This window comes from Arachis ipaensis, chromosome B07 (assembly GCF_000816755.2).
Source record: "Arachis ipaensis cultivar K30076 chromosome B07, Araip1.1, whole genome shotgun sequence".
Classification (NCBI taxonomy): Eukaryota; Viridiplantae; Streptophyta; class Magnoliopsida; order Fabales; family Fabaceae; genus Arachis; species Arachis ipaensis.
In genome coordinates, this window is record NC_029791.2 from 115,230,961 (window position 1) to 115,244,354 (window position 13,394).

Consider the following 13,394-nt stretch of genomic DNA (forward strand, 5'->3'; position numbering starts at 1 on the left):
GTCTTACTTATTTTTAGTTTTATTTTGTTTATATTTAATTCTAAATAATAAATATCAACTACAATATTGATTGAAGAATGTTGACTCTACCTATTTTCTTTCAAGAAAAATATGATAAGTCGAATATTTCTCTGTCAATATGGACATGTTGATCCAATAAGAACATTTATCTATGACCTCAGACTAAAATGACTTTGTGATCGAGGTCTTAACACAGTGGCAATTTGTTTATCTCTAAACAACCACATCCAAATTCAAAACTTGGTTGATAACTTATTTGAGCCAAAAGAAAAGAGAAACTAGAGTAAAAACTCAAAATGACCTTTATAAAAGATGTTGCTTCCCCACAAACTTCAAAGATTGACCTCATTCAACGAACTTATTTTCAACCAAAAATTGTTGAACAAGTTTATTGTTTTTTTTTTTTTCAACAATTATTATTCATAGCTTTTGCATTATAATAAACTGAACCTGTAATTATGAAAATATAGGTCACTCCAGCAGCAAGACAACACAAGTTGCCCCCTAAGAGCAAAGTCACTCCAACTCCAAAAAGTGTTAACCCAATGCAAAGAGCAAGTTTAGGTACCTTTAAAGTTGGCAGAATTCATGGCATTTGTTCTTACTCCAAGATTCAAACCTCCAAAAAAGAAGAATTGATGGATGATTTCTTTTTTAGAAAATGATTGTAGTCTTTATATTATCATGTGATTATGCTTATTTTAAACATCATGTTTGGTGACATATGGTTAGTCAATTGTTACTAAATGTAATGACTTAATATTTACAGATGCAAATTGTATATTTCAGTTTATCAATGTTATTCTTGCTATTTAAGTTTGTTTTTACAAATGGAAGGGATGAAGAAATGCAATATACCAGGGGTGGCAAAGCGGGCCGGTCCGTCCCAATCCGTCCCGTCCTGTATAGGCTCAACGGGGCGGACCGGCCCGCTCGTCAACTAAAACGAGTTTAAAATGCTAGTTTAATTCGCCCCACCTACTAAAATGGGTTCAAAATGCTAGCCCGTCCTGCTTTATGGTGAATTGGTGGGTTAGTGGGTTAGCCCGCTTGACTTTTTTTTTTTAAATAAAATTTATTAAAATTAATAAAAAATAATAATTAAAAAATCAAATATAAATAAAAAATAGTCAAATTATAATTTTTTTTATTTTTAACTTCAATAAAATTGTTCAAAATAATATTTGTCAATAGAACATCTTTATTTTAAAAAATAAGTCATATAATTTGAACATATATACGAAATTGTAAAATAAAATAAATAAAGTTAATAACTAAAAGAAGAATAAAAATAAAAAATGAAAAAATATTTAAAAATTATATAATTATTAATTTTGTAGCAGTAATTACTTTTTTATTTAATAAAAAAATAAAATAAAAGAAAAGTCTTTGGCTTGACTGCCAAAACCCACAAATTTAGCAGTGCGGGTTTGACGAAATTTTTTTTATTTGGCGGGTTCCAAATCCTAGTCCGACCCGTGTTTTATAGCGAGTTCGGCGGATTGGCCCGATGGATTCGATATGTTTTACCATTCCGACAATATACCATATTAATAGTCTGATTTTATATTTATTTTTTTGTGAAAAGACAAATTAACAACACAGAATACATTGACAAAATTTCATTCTACATTTTTTTTTTTGGAAATTACATAAGTAACCAATCATCAATCACCATTTAGTCACACTTAGGCCATACACAACACTCATAGATACCGGCAAACAAATAAACATACTCAAAATACTAATCCATATTTTCAAAATCCTAAGATCAACTTCTAGTTTGTTATTCCTCCAAGCTAAACTCATGTTACAAACTTCCAATGGTCTACATTCTTTTCAGAAGCAAATCTCCCAAATGTACTGCCATCTGTCCTGACAAAGTGGTAATGATTGATTTTTTTTTTCCAATCCACACATGACACATGTAACAACTTGGCGGCCAGGGATGCCAAGTTTATGAAATAACAGAAATAACCCCCATGGAGGGTTTGACCTGGTTTTGAGCGCATGATACAGGCTTGCGTGCAAATTAGTCAGTAACTATTGCACATTCCACACGCCCCTACATGCAAAGGAGGGTCGTTGGGTCTAGAAGGCCCACAACAATCTAAACCCTGTATTTTACGGCCCGTATAATTTGCGGCTTACCAAACCTTTTGTTTTTCCATGACCAAAACAAAAAAAAAAACCTTTTGTTTTTCTAGGTTGCTTCCTCGCAGTTCCTACGTACCACACTGTCCACACATTTAATTTATACACAAGACTTCTTAAGATTGTGAAAAAAAGAAAAAGAAAAAATGTTCATGCATGCAACTGATACTTATATGCGGTTTTAGTTCCTTTTTTCATGGACAGGGGGTTGTGTTTCCACTCCTGGGACATTGTTGCCAATTATAAACAAATCTGACTTGGTCTATTTCTAGATTATTCTTTTCGGTAGGAGTCTAATTCAGATTGGTTCCTTTAATTTGAATCGTTCAAAGGGGATGGACGGTGTTACGTACTTAATGCATTAATATGTACTGCTATATATACTAGTATACTATATTATAAAATTTGACCACGAGTACTATGCTTCATCTAATAATATAATTATGAAAGTGATTTTCACCTTATCAATTTTTCTTTTTTATTTTAGAAAAATTTAACCTTATTTTTTCATATTAATTATACGGCAAAGATCATTCGTCAGAAGCTTCACGTTTGAGTGTTTGACCAATGTAGTCATCCGAATAAGGTGAGACAATGGAGCAATTTAATAAGGTGATTAAGACTTGGATTATGTTTCAGATTCATACTATTGTGCAGAATCTTGTGTAACAAATAATACTAGCTAGCTAGACAATAGAGCTAAGCAAATAGCTAGCCAAGAATTAATTAAACTTCTGTTTGTACTAGGAGTGGAGATCACGAACCGGAGAATTTAAAGGTTGAAAACCTTAATTTCAGTGAATGCAAAATCAGATGGAGAGGTAATTTACAAGACACTTCAATATTTAAGTTAGTAATATATTTTAATAGTATGACTTGTGAGTTTACCTGTTGAATTCTCTTTCTCTTTATTATTGTTTTATGAAATTGTCGTTTTTTTCACATTGACTGCCTTTATGTCGTGCTCTTAATATCATGTTTTGGCGATTTCATGACTTAATTGCATAGTCGTTGCGTCGTATCTGATGTTATATCATAACATTGGATTCTCATTATTTCATTATGTCATTATTTGTCTAGAACAGTGCTTCCAATTCAAACTCTTGACTTTGATGACTTCGTCGAGAGTACCTGAGTTTGTAAAGTTGGACTTGGAAAATGTCTTTTAATTGAAATTCTGAGGAGTTCATAAGAAAACTGAACAATTTTCTTTGGCTCTCTTGGCACGGTTATAATTCCTCTCATTTTACGAACCGTCGAGCCATTTATGACTTCTCTCGCCATCAATCAAAGTTATATTAATTTCTAATTTAATAATCTTTACTTTAATTTTACTTATCCAAAAAAATTTCTTTTTCTCTCTCTCCAAGAAATTCTCCTCCTTTTACTTTTTTTCTTCTTCCTTTTCTATTTTGCCATTTCAGAAGTGAGATACTAGCTTCCTACAAGTGTTTCCAGAACACTTTTCCAAATGCGTTTCGAATTTTAGCAAACAAATTTCTAGTAAGGGTTCTATGTCTCTTTTTCTTTTTCGATCAACTTGCTAATGTGCATTTCTTATTTGGTGCTTCGCATGTAACTTTTTTTTTTACCATTCTGTGCATTTCTTTTGTGCTTTCGGTCACTGTTCTATGCACTTTTCGCAATTCTAGTCTCTATATTTGCTATTTTCTGAATTTTTCAACCAAGTCTTAAGTGTTGTGACCACAAGTCCTTCAATCTCTGTGGCAGCAACACTAAGACCTGCAACAACAGCTCCAGTGGCACACTAAGTCAGGTTAAGTCTTGTAACTAGAAGAACTACATTTAAACCTTCAATCAAAGTTCTATCCATAATCCACCAAAAAGTTCAACCTAATTCATCAAAGATGAGGCCCAAGTAAAAGATATTCAAACCACCAATTCCACTTTGCTCCAGTCCACTCCCACCTCTAACTTAACTGTGACCACCATAGTCTTAAGTTCAAGGTGCTTCACACCCACATCAACCTATAGTTGGCCCACATCCACCTCAACTTCAAGTCATCCCAAGATCAAGTGCAGCAGCTACCAAAAAGATATTGGAAGCAACCAGTACTACCACAACAAGATTATTTAAATTTATCCTTAATCTATCCTCCATCAATCCAAAAAAGTGAAGAATTATGTGATTTTGGACATCCCATTATGCCTTGTAATAACTTTTTTGAAAACTTAGAATGTGCATTTTAGTAGACTTATTTCTACATATTTGCATATTAAGATCTATGTTATGTGTTTGAGACTTACTTTTGTGATGTTAAGCTTCATAAAATTATGCACTTTAAGAAACTTGTTCTTTTTGAGAAGCTTTCATTTGTGAAGTTTAGGATATTCTGCATATGACAACTTGTTTATGTTATTGAACATCAACTTTTGAAGTTTATGTATGCAATTTTTAAGTTTATTTTTTTAATGTTTCAATGTTTCTTTAGATATTGACAACATAATTTGAATAGCATACTGATATTATAGTTTGAATTGCATTTAGATTACAGGATACATAAATAGTCTAAATGGCATGTTTCAATACACAACAAAAATCTAGAACAACCCATTTTTTTTTTCTGATTTTTATTATTCATTTCTCAAGCATTACATACATAAAAAACAACACAAACAACACATACAATTATCCTAATACACTAAGCTAATGGATTTTTCTTCTTCTCTAAAGCAATAATCTTCTCCTCCAAAACAGCCATCCTATGATCCAGACATCTAGTTTCTCTTCTTTTTCAACAACTTCAACATCTTTTTCACCCAAATGCCTTTTATCAGAGATACAATCATTGCTTCCAATTCTAGCAAGATGCTCATTGACCCAAACAAAAAATTTACAATGCGGTTGCTTTCCCTGTCAAAATCTCCAAAATTATTTACTATAAAAAACCATTTCAAATCAAACCAAAACAAATTTTTTAACTTACCTTATAGAATGCGCAACCCAAAAAGATTCTGTTAGGGTTGCTAATGGTTCTCGACAAATATTATTGCACAAACTCCACAGAAACACCTCGGGATAACGCCGTCGTTTAGGTCTCCAGCATGCACAACACATGAAACTGAGTTTGAAGCTGAATTTTCTTGTCTTACTTTATTTACGCTTCTTCTTGAGGTTGATGATGCTCCATTGGTGGCCATTATTGATATAGCTAGAACTCCTCACCACCAGCGTACACGAACAAATGCAATCAATTTAATGATTAGGGTTGTCACTCGAAATGATGTAATTTTGAGGGAGATAAACTTATTTGTCCAATTTTAAAAACCGAGTTAATATTCAAAATGGCTCCTGAAATTTGACCTTCGACGTAATTTAGCCCTTAAACTTTCAATTGACTCAAATTGTACCCTAAAATTTTGACTCGTACCTCAATTTGGCCCTTCCGATGTTTTCCGTCATCGAAAAGCTGACATGGTAATTTTAAATGATACGTGGAATTGTAACGGTTAGATGATGTGGCCAAATTTTTTAAGACATTAATTTAACCCCTCACAATTTGAACATAAAACCTAGCGCAGCCCCAATTTTCCCAAGTCGTAGTAGTCTCTCCAAAAGTTGGAGCAGCAGCCAAGGCTTAAGTAGTTCTAGCAGAGCTCATTTGCATGGTGACTAGGTAAAAAAAATGATTTGTATAGAGAATTATATTCATTGATTTTACTCTGTGTATATGCTTATTGATGAATTATATTCATTGTGGTACTTGTTGTTTCAAATAGTGGGAAAGAAAGCTAATCCTGATGCTACTTTTCTTGATATTGAGAAATCGTATTATAAGAAGGGGAAACACGTTGAGGTGGAAGAAGTTCCATTTGAAGGTTCTAAGGAAAGGAAGCCATAGAGTGAATTGGATAGTTTGGATTTGGTGCGGCCTATTCCGCCTAAAGGGGCAACCTTCCAATCCAGTGATAACGAAGTTCCATTGGAAATTAAAAAACCGAGCCAATAGCAAAGTAATGCAAGGAATGTCAATAAAAGTATTCTGAAAAAGCCAACAAAGGTAAAGTGGACTTGTCTATGCAAGTTGCACTACAGAAAAAGCCGTAAAGGTATGTGAAATTACTATTATAATTGTATATTTTTGACAATCTTATTTCGTTGTCTTATTAAAGCAACCAAAAGCGGAAGTACTTTGTTTAACCTTTTTTTTGGTATGTGTGCATGCATGTAGCTTGAAGGGGAATCTGCACTAATTCATCAATCAGAATTATCATGGGATGCCACTTTGAACAACCCAGCATCATACTTCAAGATTGGTGAGACTACTATGATTTGAGGAAATTGGGGCTGTGCTAGGTTTTATGTTCAAATTGTGCGGGGTTAAATTGATACCTTAAAAAATTTGGCCATGTTATCTAATTGTTATAGTACCACCTGTCATTTAAAATTGCCAAGTCAGTTTTCTGGTGACGGAAAATGTCGGAAGGGCTAAATTGAGGTATGAATCAAAATTTTAGGGTACAATTTGAGTCAATTGAAAGTTTAAGGACTAAATTGAGTCGAAAGTCAAATTACAGGGCCATTTTGAGTATTAACTCTTAAAAACCATTCTTTCACTTATATGCCACTTGTGCACCTGTAACACCAGGTCATTAAAACGGGAGTCACGTTAGACTTTTTCGTTTGGTCTGGCGGAGCCATTTGAACGAAGAGACTAATATGTCCAACTTTTAAAGAGGTGAGAGATTTAAAAGTATTTTTAAATGATCAAAGATAAAAATATCCGTAGGATAAAAGTCAGTGACCTATTTATTTTTTTTCCTAAAAAATTTTAGTTAAAAAAAAAGAAAAAAATTTAGTTAAATTTAATTACAAAGATAATTTATTCACCTAATATTTTTTTTAACTATGTCCTATTTTTATACTGTTTGTTCACCATATATTCAATCTTAATTCTCATCATTAAAAATAGGATAAAAAACGCATTTAAGCCAAGGAGAGAAGTATATTACGCATATAAGCCAAACAAGAATATGATGCAAGAATCAGCCAAAGCAAAATATAATGTAATTCGAAACAACTTTATTCGAATTACATTCCTTAATAATTCGAATCAATACAGCTCGAATTATTCCAAACCATTGCCTACAAGTAATTCGAATCAACTTGGAACGATTTATAAAAGCATAATTCGAATTGTGTCAATTCGAATTAGTAGGAACACGTGAGTAGGAGGAAGTTTGAATCAAATTGATTTGAATTACTCACTTTTCGAAACAAATGGTAATTCGAAACGAGTTGATTCGAATTACAAGGGGGTGGCTTATATAAGGAGTTCGAACCAAGGTCATTCGAATCAGTTTTTCATTCTCATACCCCACCAAATCCCAGAGAAAACGACCCAGAATCGGTCCGAGAAAGACTAGAGCGGCATACTCAGGCGATGGGGGACGATCCGGGAAGGCTGTATCGACTGGATGGAGTTGCTCATATCGCCGGGGTGATCAACGACGAGGTTAGTGGTTTTTGATAGTGGTTTATAATATTGGTTTATGTTAGTGGTTTATGCAAGCGGTATTGCAAGTAGTTTATGTTAGCTATTTTGCATGCGGTTTTATTGGCGGTTTATGTTAGTGGTTTGGGTTAGTGGTATTGCATGCGGTTTATTCTAGTGTTTTTTTTTTTTTTGCAATTTTGATGTTGGTTTATTTTAGCGGTTTATGTTAGCGGTTTAGGATGGTGGTATTGGAGGTGGTTAATTGAGTGGTTTTGCATGTGGTTTTCGTAAGTAGATTTGCATGTGGTTTATCTTAGTGATTTTTTGGATGCGGTTTTAGTATGCGGTTTTGCTCGTAGTTTACTACAATTTGCTTTTGCATGTGGTTTTTAGAAGCGGTCTATGTTTGCGGTTTTTGTATGCAATTTTGGTAGTGGTTGACTATATCTGCTATTGCATGTGGTATCTGTTACTTGTTTACGTCGTGAATTGTATCTCTTAGTGGTATTGTAAATCGTTCTAATTATGCGGTCCATGTAATGCGCAGCCCCGGCGTTGCATATCGAGCATGCGGCGGCAGCAGGGGATGCGACCCGATGAGAGGTATGTTCCGTACTTGCAGATGGCCGGATTATACCATCTTGTGAGACTGAACGATAGATGGTTCCGATTGGACGAGCCCCTTGTGAGTGCCTTCGTGGAGAGGTGGCATCCGGAGACGCACACATTCCACATGCCGTTCGGAGAGTGTACGATCACACTTCAGGACGTCGAGTACCAGTTGGGGTTGCCAGTGGACGGACGTTACGTCAGTGGTTGCCTGACAGACTTCCACGTATACATACAGGGTGGCAGGCCAGCTTGGCAGTGGTTCTAGGAGTTGCTCGGTGTGTTACCTCTCGCGAACCAAATTCAAAAGTTCGCAGTGAACTGCACCTGGTTCCAGGAGACTTTTGGAGAGTGCCCCGAGGGGGCCGATGAGGAGACGGTGAGGTGCTTTGCCCGTGCCTATATCATGATGTTGTTGGGCACCCAGCTGTTTGCCGACAAGTCCGGCAATCGTATTCACATCAGATGGCTACCGTTCGTGGCTAGGCTTGAGGAGATGGGTGGCTACAGCTGGGGGTCGGCGGCACTAGCATGGTTGTACCGGTGCATGTGCCGAGTGGCCAACAGACATGTCGTGAAGTTAGCTGGGCCGTTACAGTTACTTCAGTCCTGGATCTTTTGGCGGTTTCCTGGTTTTAGGCCTGCTGGGTATGATGCGTTCAGCTGGCCCCTAGCCTCGAGGTACCACTATCGTAGTCTACTATTCATCTTTATTTTATTTATTTTTAGTTTCGCATGCAATTTTATGCTTTTTCGAATCATTCATGAATGCGCAACCATGTTGGAATCCTATGCAGGTGGTCAGGTTACAATCCTGGGGTTAGCGAGAAGAGACCGCGGGTGCAGATGGCTCGACTGAGGATCGACATGTTACAGGCTAGGGATGTGAGTACGCTAACCACCTATGTATAGTTAGTGTTTTTTTCAGTTTATATGGTATAACGATTTTGTCTAATGGATTTGATTTGCTTTTTTCTGTTTATATGGATGCCCTATAGCACACCTGACGTCCTTCAGGTTGTCCATCCGGAGGTCTTGGAGCCTCGTCATACGATGTTATGGCGGTGTGTGACGTCACTGATATATTTTACGGTGGTTGAGTGGCATCAGAACCATGTGCACCAACTGAATCAACCATGTGCACCCATTCCTAAACTCAGAACACTTGCCCACATACCGGCAATAGTCAGACTCAACTACCTTGTACTGTACCCCTCGGCGGATGCTGTAAGTCTTCACACTCAACAGGGCCTCATCTTTATCCTGAAATTGTTGACCAACCTGGAACTCTGTCATACCAGCAGACCCTTCTGCATCTCTAGCGCCAAATCCAGCAGGCTGCCCAAGATCCCCCTCCTGCCTCATGGCATCCAGGTCCAATGATGAAAAATGTGGAGGGTACTGCTGTGTGCCAGAGCTAGAACCACCTGCAGCCCCTCTCGGGTCACTCGCTCCGATATCATCACCACTGTCATCAGCAATCATATCCGGCTCAACATCATCGTCCTCTGGATCATCAAACAATCTGTCTCCAACACCAGCCGGTGCAGCACAATGTACTGAGGTCGGAAGATATTCCCCTGTTCCAACCTCGTCGCCAACATTGCCGCTGAGATCAACAGCGAACGAAGGGGAGGCGACAGGCTGGATGGGTGGCTCGTACGCAGGGACGGAGGAAGAAGCAACGACGGGTCTCGAGCTAGAACCGGCCACCGTGGCTAAAGTGTTGGTATTCCGGTTCGAATCCCCCGAGCTGGATACCACATCAACCAACTTTGCCAACAGCTCTGGTGTCCTCACCTCGGGAAACTGCCGGCGACAATGAAACATGACCTGCAAGTCCTCATCACTTCCGATTGTGAAACAATCATACTTCACGGTATCTTGGAGCACCGTGGTTGGAATGCGATAGAAAAACTTCTTAACCCTTTTCACACCTTTCAGACTAAGTTTCAACAGTACAGAGCTAACAATGTCATCATAGCTCGTCGTAGGCCTCACGATAATACAGAGAGGATCCTTATCGGTGAACTTCACACCGGACCGAGTTTTTCTCTTAATCGATCCTCTGTGGTGAACCAACACTAGAAAACTATCCTTACTAGCCATCTGACCCCTCTAATGAGAACAACTCACGTTCACATCATATATATACAGCTCTTCTTCACAGTAATTCGAATCATCTTCATTCGCACTATATATATGTAATTCGAATCAAGACATTTTGAATTAGCCTTTGTTACCAAAAGGGAGTAATTCGAATCAACATGATTCGAACTTCCTCCAGCATCACGTGATGTTAGTAATTCGAATTGACATAATTCGAATTATGCTTCTATAATTCGATGCATCTTGATTCGAACTACTTTGGCATATGAGTTGGGAATAATTCGAGCTATATCAATTCGAATTATGTAGAAGTATAATTCGAATTTTGTTGATTCGAATTACATTAAAGTTTGCTTTGGTTGATTGATGAATGAGAATCTCATTTGGCTGATTTGCGTAATATAGTTTTCTTCTTGGCATATATCTGTTTTTTACCCTTAAAAATAGGTATATAGAAGAATCATTGTTAATTATGTTGGATTGTGGAGATGCTAAAAATTAAAAAATATTAAATATAAATTGAAATGTAATAAACTAATAATTGAGAATTTTCTTTAGACAGAGGTATATTATTAGGAATGGAAAGTTAAGTATCTAGATTCCTAAGTAATAAGAAAGGATAATGCTAAGTAAGAAGAAAGTTGGGAAAAAAGTGATGAAGATTGTTTGTTTTAGAATAAAAAGAATATTATAAAAATAAATGTACATAATGCATATTCTCTTTAAAAATTTAGTTATTNNNAATTATGGAAGGTAAGAGTGACGGGTGTAGACGTGGCAGGATGACGTGGCATGAGAAGCTGGTTGGGTTCGAAACGTAAAATGCAAGCAGCGAGAGTAGCACAGTAGTAGCCCTAGACTCTCCTAGTAACGACGCGGAACATTGTTTGAAGATTCCTAGTCTCCTCGGTGCATAAACTTTGACTTTCTTTTCTTCATATTTTTAAATTTCCACAACTACAATATAATACACTCTAGTAAGTTGTTTATTTATTTATTGTTTTTTAAGTTTTAACTGCGGATCGGAGGCTTAAGATAAGAGTAATGATTTGATGCAAGAAAAAGAAATGAATCATATATGATATGAGGGGTCAACGAGAAATAAAATAAGGGTGTTAATATGTGCGTAGAAGTGGTCATATCCTTGTGCCATTCTATGACCAAAGACTAGTCCGAGCAAAGAAAATCTCTCTCACTCGTCTCTTTTTCTTTCTTTTCTCTTGGTCAAACTTTCTTCCTTTCCATTACCTATTTTCTCTGTTTTCCCACACTTTATTTTTCTCGTATATACATATATCATCTCCATGCTCATTGTTGTTACTTAAAAACGAAGAGCCATTTATTCTGTGGCATAATAATAATGGAGAAGATGATGATGATGGGATTGGGAGAAACGAAGAAGTTGAGAGAGGAGCTAGTACAAGGTTTGGAACTGGCGAGACAGCTCCAAATCCATCTTCACGTGGCTTCCACTCCCCATGAAACCCGTGACTTGTTGATCCAAAACATTATCTCTGCTTTTGAAAACGCCCTCCACATCCTCAGATGGACACCGCCACCCGCCGCCGTGGACCCCTCAATCTCACCTGCAATCAGAATGTCCCAAGAGTCTCCACCTTTGAGCACCGGCAGCCCCCGCAGCGAAGACTCCGATAGAGATTTAAGGGATCACGATCCCAATGCTTCCAAAAAAAGGTACACAAATTATACTAACAGTAGCATTTAATCTATCAGGTTATTACACACTTATATAAGTTTAACAAATTACACGTGGCATGCGTGAATAACATGATGCAAGTTAGTTTTCCAGGAAGAGTTTGCCAAGATGGACAAAACAGATTCGAGTTGGTCCGGGAATGGGAGTGGAAGGGCCTCTTGACGATGGATACAGTTGGAGAAAATACGGCCAGAAAGACATTCTTGGAGCCACCTATCCAAGGTATATATACCACCAATCAAAGTAAATTAAACTCCACGTATATTTATACATAAATACTTCAGGACTGATTTAGTAGCGAATTTTTTGCATACACGTAACATTTTTTATATTCTATTTTATAATCTTAGTAAATTTAGAATTAAATATTTTATAAAGTTTGTGTACATACATACGTGTATGCAGAGGGTACTATAGGTGCACACACAGAAATGTTCAAGGATGCTTGGCAACAAAGCAAGTGCAAAGATCCGATGAAGACCCCAACATGTTCGAAATCACATACCGAGGATCACACACATGCACCATGGCTTCATCATCATCCAACAGTGCTTCACTTCCTGCACCCACAACTAGTCCAAGGAACCCAAATAATAATGTTCTGCAAAGCCTTGACCAACAACCACCTATGATGAATGAATTACTCTTGAACCTCAGGGCAGGGTTGAGGGTCCAAACAGAGAATCTGGATAACTGTTCTTCCTTCAACTTCCCTAGTAATTCAAACCATGTTTTCTCATCACAAACACCACCACCACAACCTCAACCTATGCTTGGTGATAATAATTTTCCTTCCTATATGTCCCCTGCTACTTCTGGGATAAGCCAATTCTCAATGTCTTCTGGGAATCAGATCAATGATATGATCTCTGCTTCAAATTCAAACTCACCAACCGTTGGATTAGACTTTTCCTTTGACCAATTTGATTTGGACGGTCATAACAACTTCACATTCGGTAACCCACAATTTTTTCCTTAGTTTAAGTTTTTAGAAGGAATGATTTTGACTATTCATAATTCTGAGAAGTAGTGAATAAAAATTAAGAAATTAAAATAATATAGAGTTGCTTTTTTTTTTTTTATCTGCTATGAAGTTGCAGACTTTTCTGGCTTCTAGGAAGGAAAAACATTGTATTTCCATGTATTTGTTTTTAAGAATCTTTAACTACTTGTACCTTAAGAATATAATGTGAAATATAATTCTAATATTATTTTGTTCTAAGGTAACTTTTCGTTTCTTCTCATAGGCAACTCAAGCTATCAACTTAGTTATTTTGTATTTTAAAGATATTTTTTAACATAATAATAATTTTAAAAAAAATGAA

The 13,394-nt window shown here is 36.6% G+C and overlaps 1 protein-coding gene across 1 annotated transcript; it reads left to right on the forward strand.

Annotated features, from left to right (window-relative positions):
* On the forward strand, positions 11,460 to 13,291 carry LOC107608264 (probable WRKY transcription factor 53). Its single transcript, XM_016310106.2, has 3 exons — positions 11,460 to 12,047; positions 12,163 to 12,291; positions 12,475 to 13,291. Exons 1-3 carry the CDS (start codon positions 11,713 to 11,715, stop codon positions 13,046 to 13,048), a joined length of 1,038 nt encoding a protein of 345 aa, XP_016165592.1. The 5' UTR covers positions 11,460 to 11,712; the 3' UTR covers positions 13,049 to 13,291.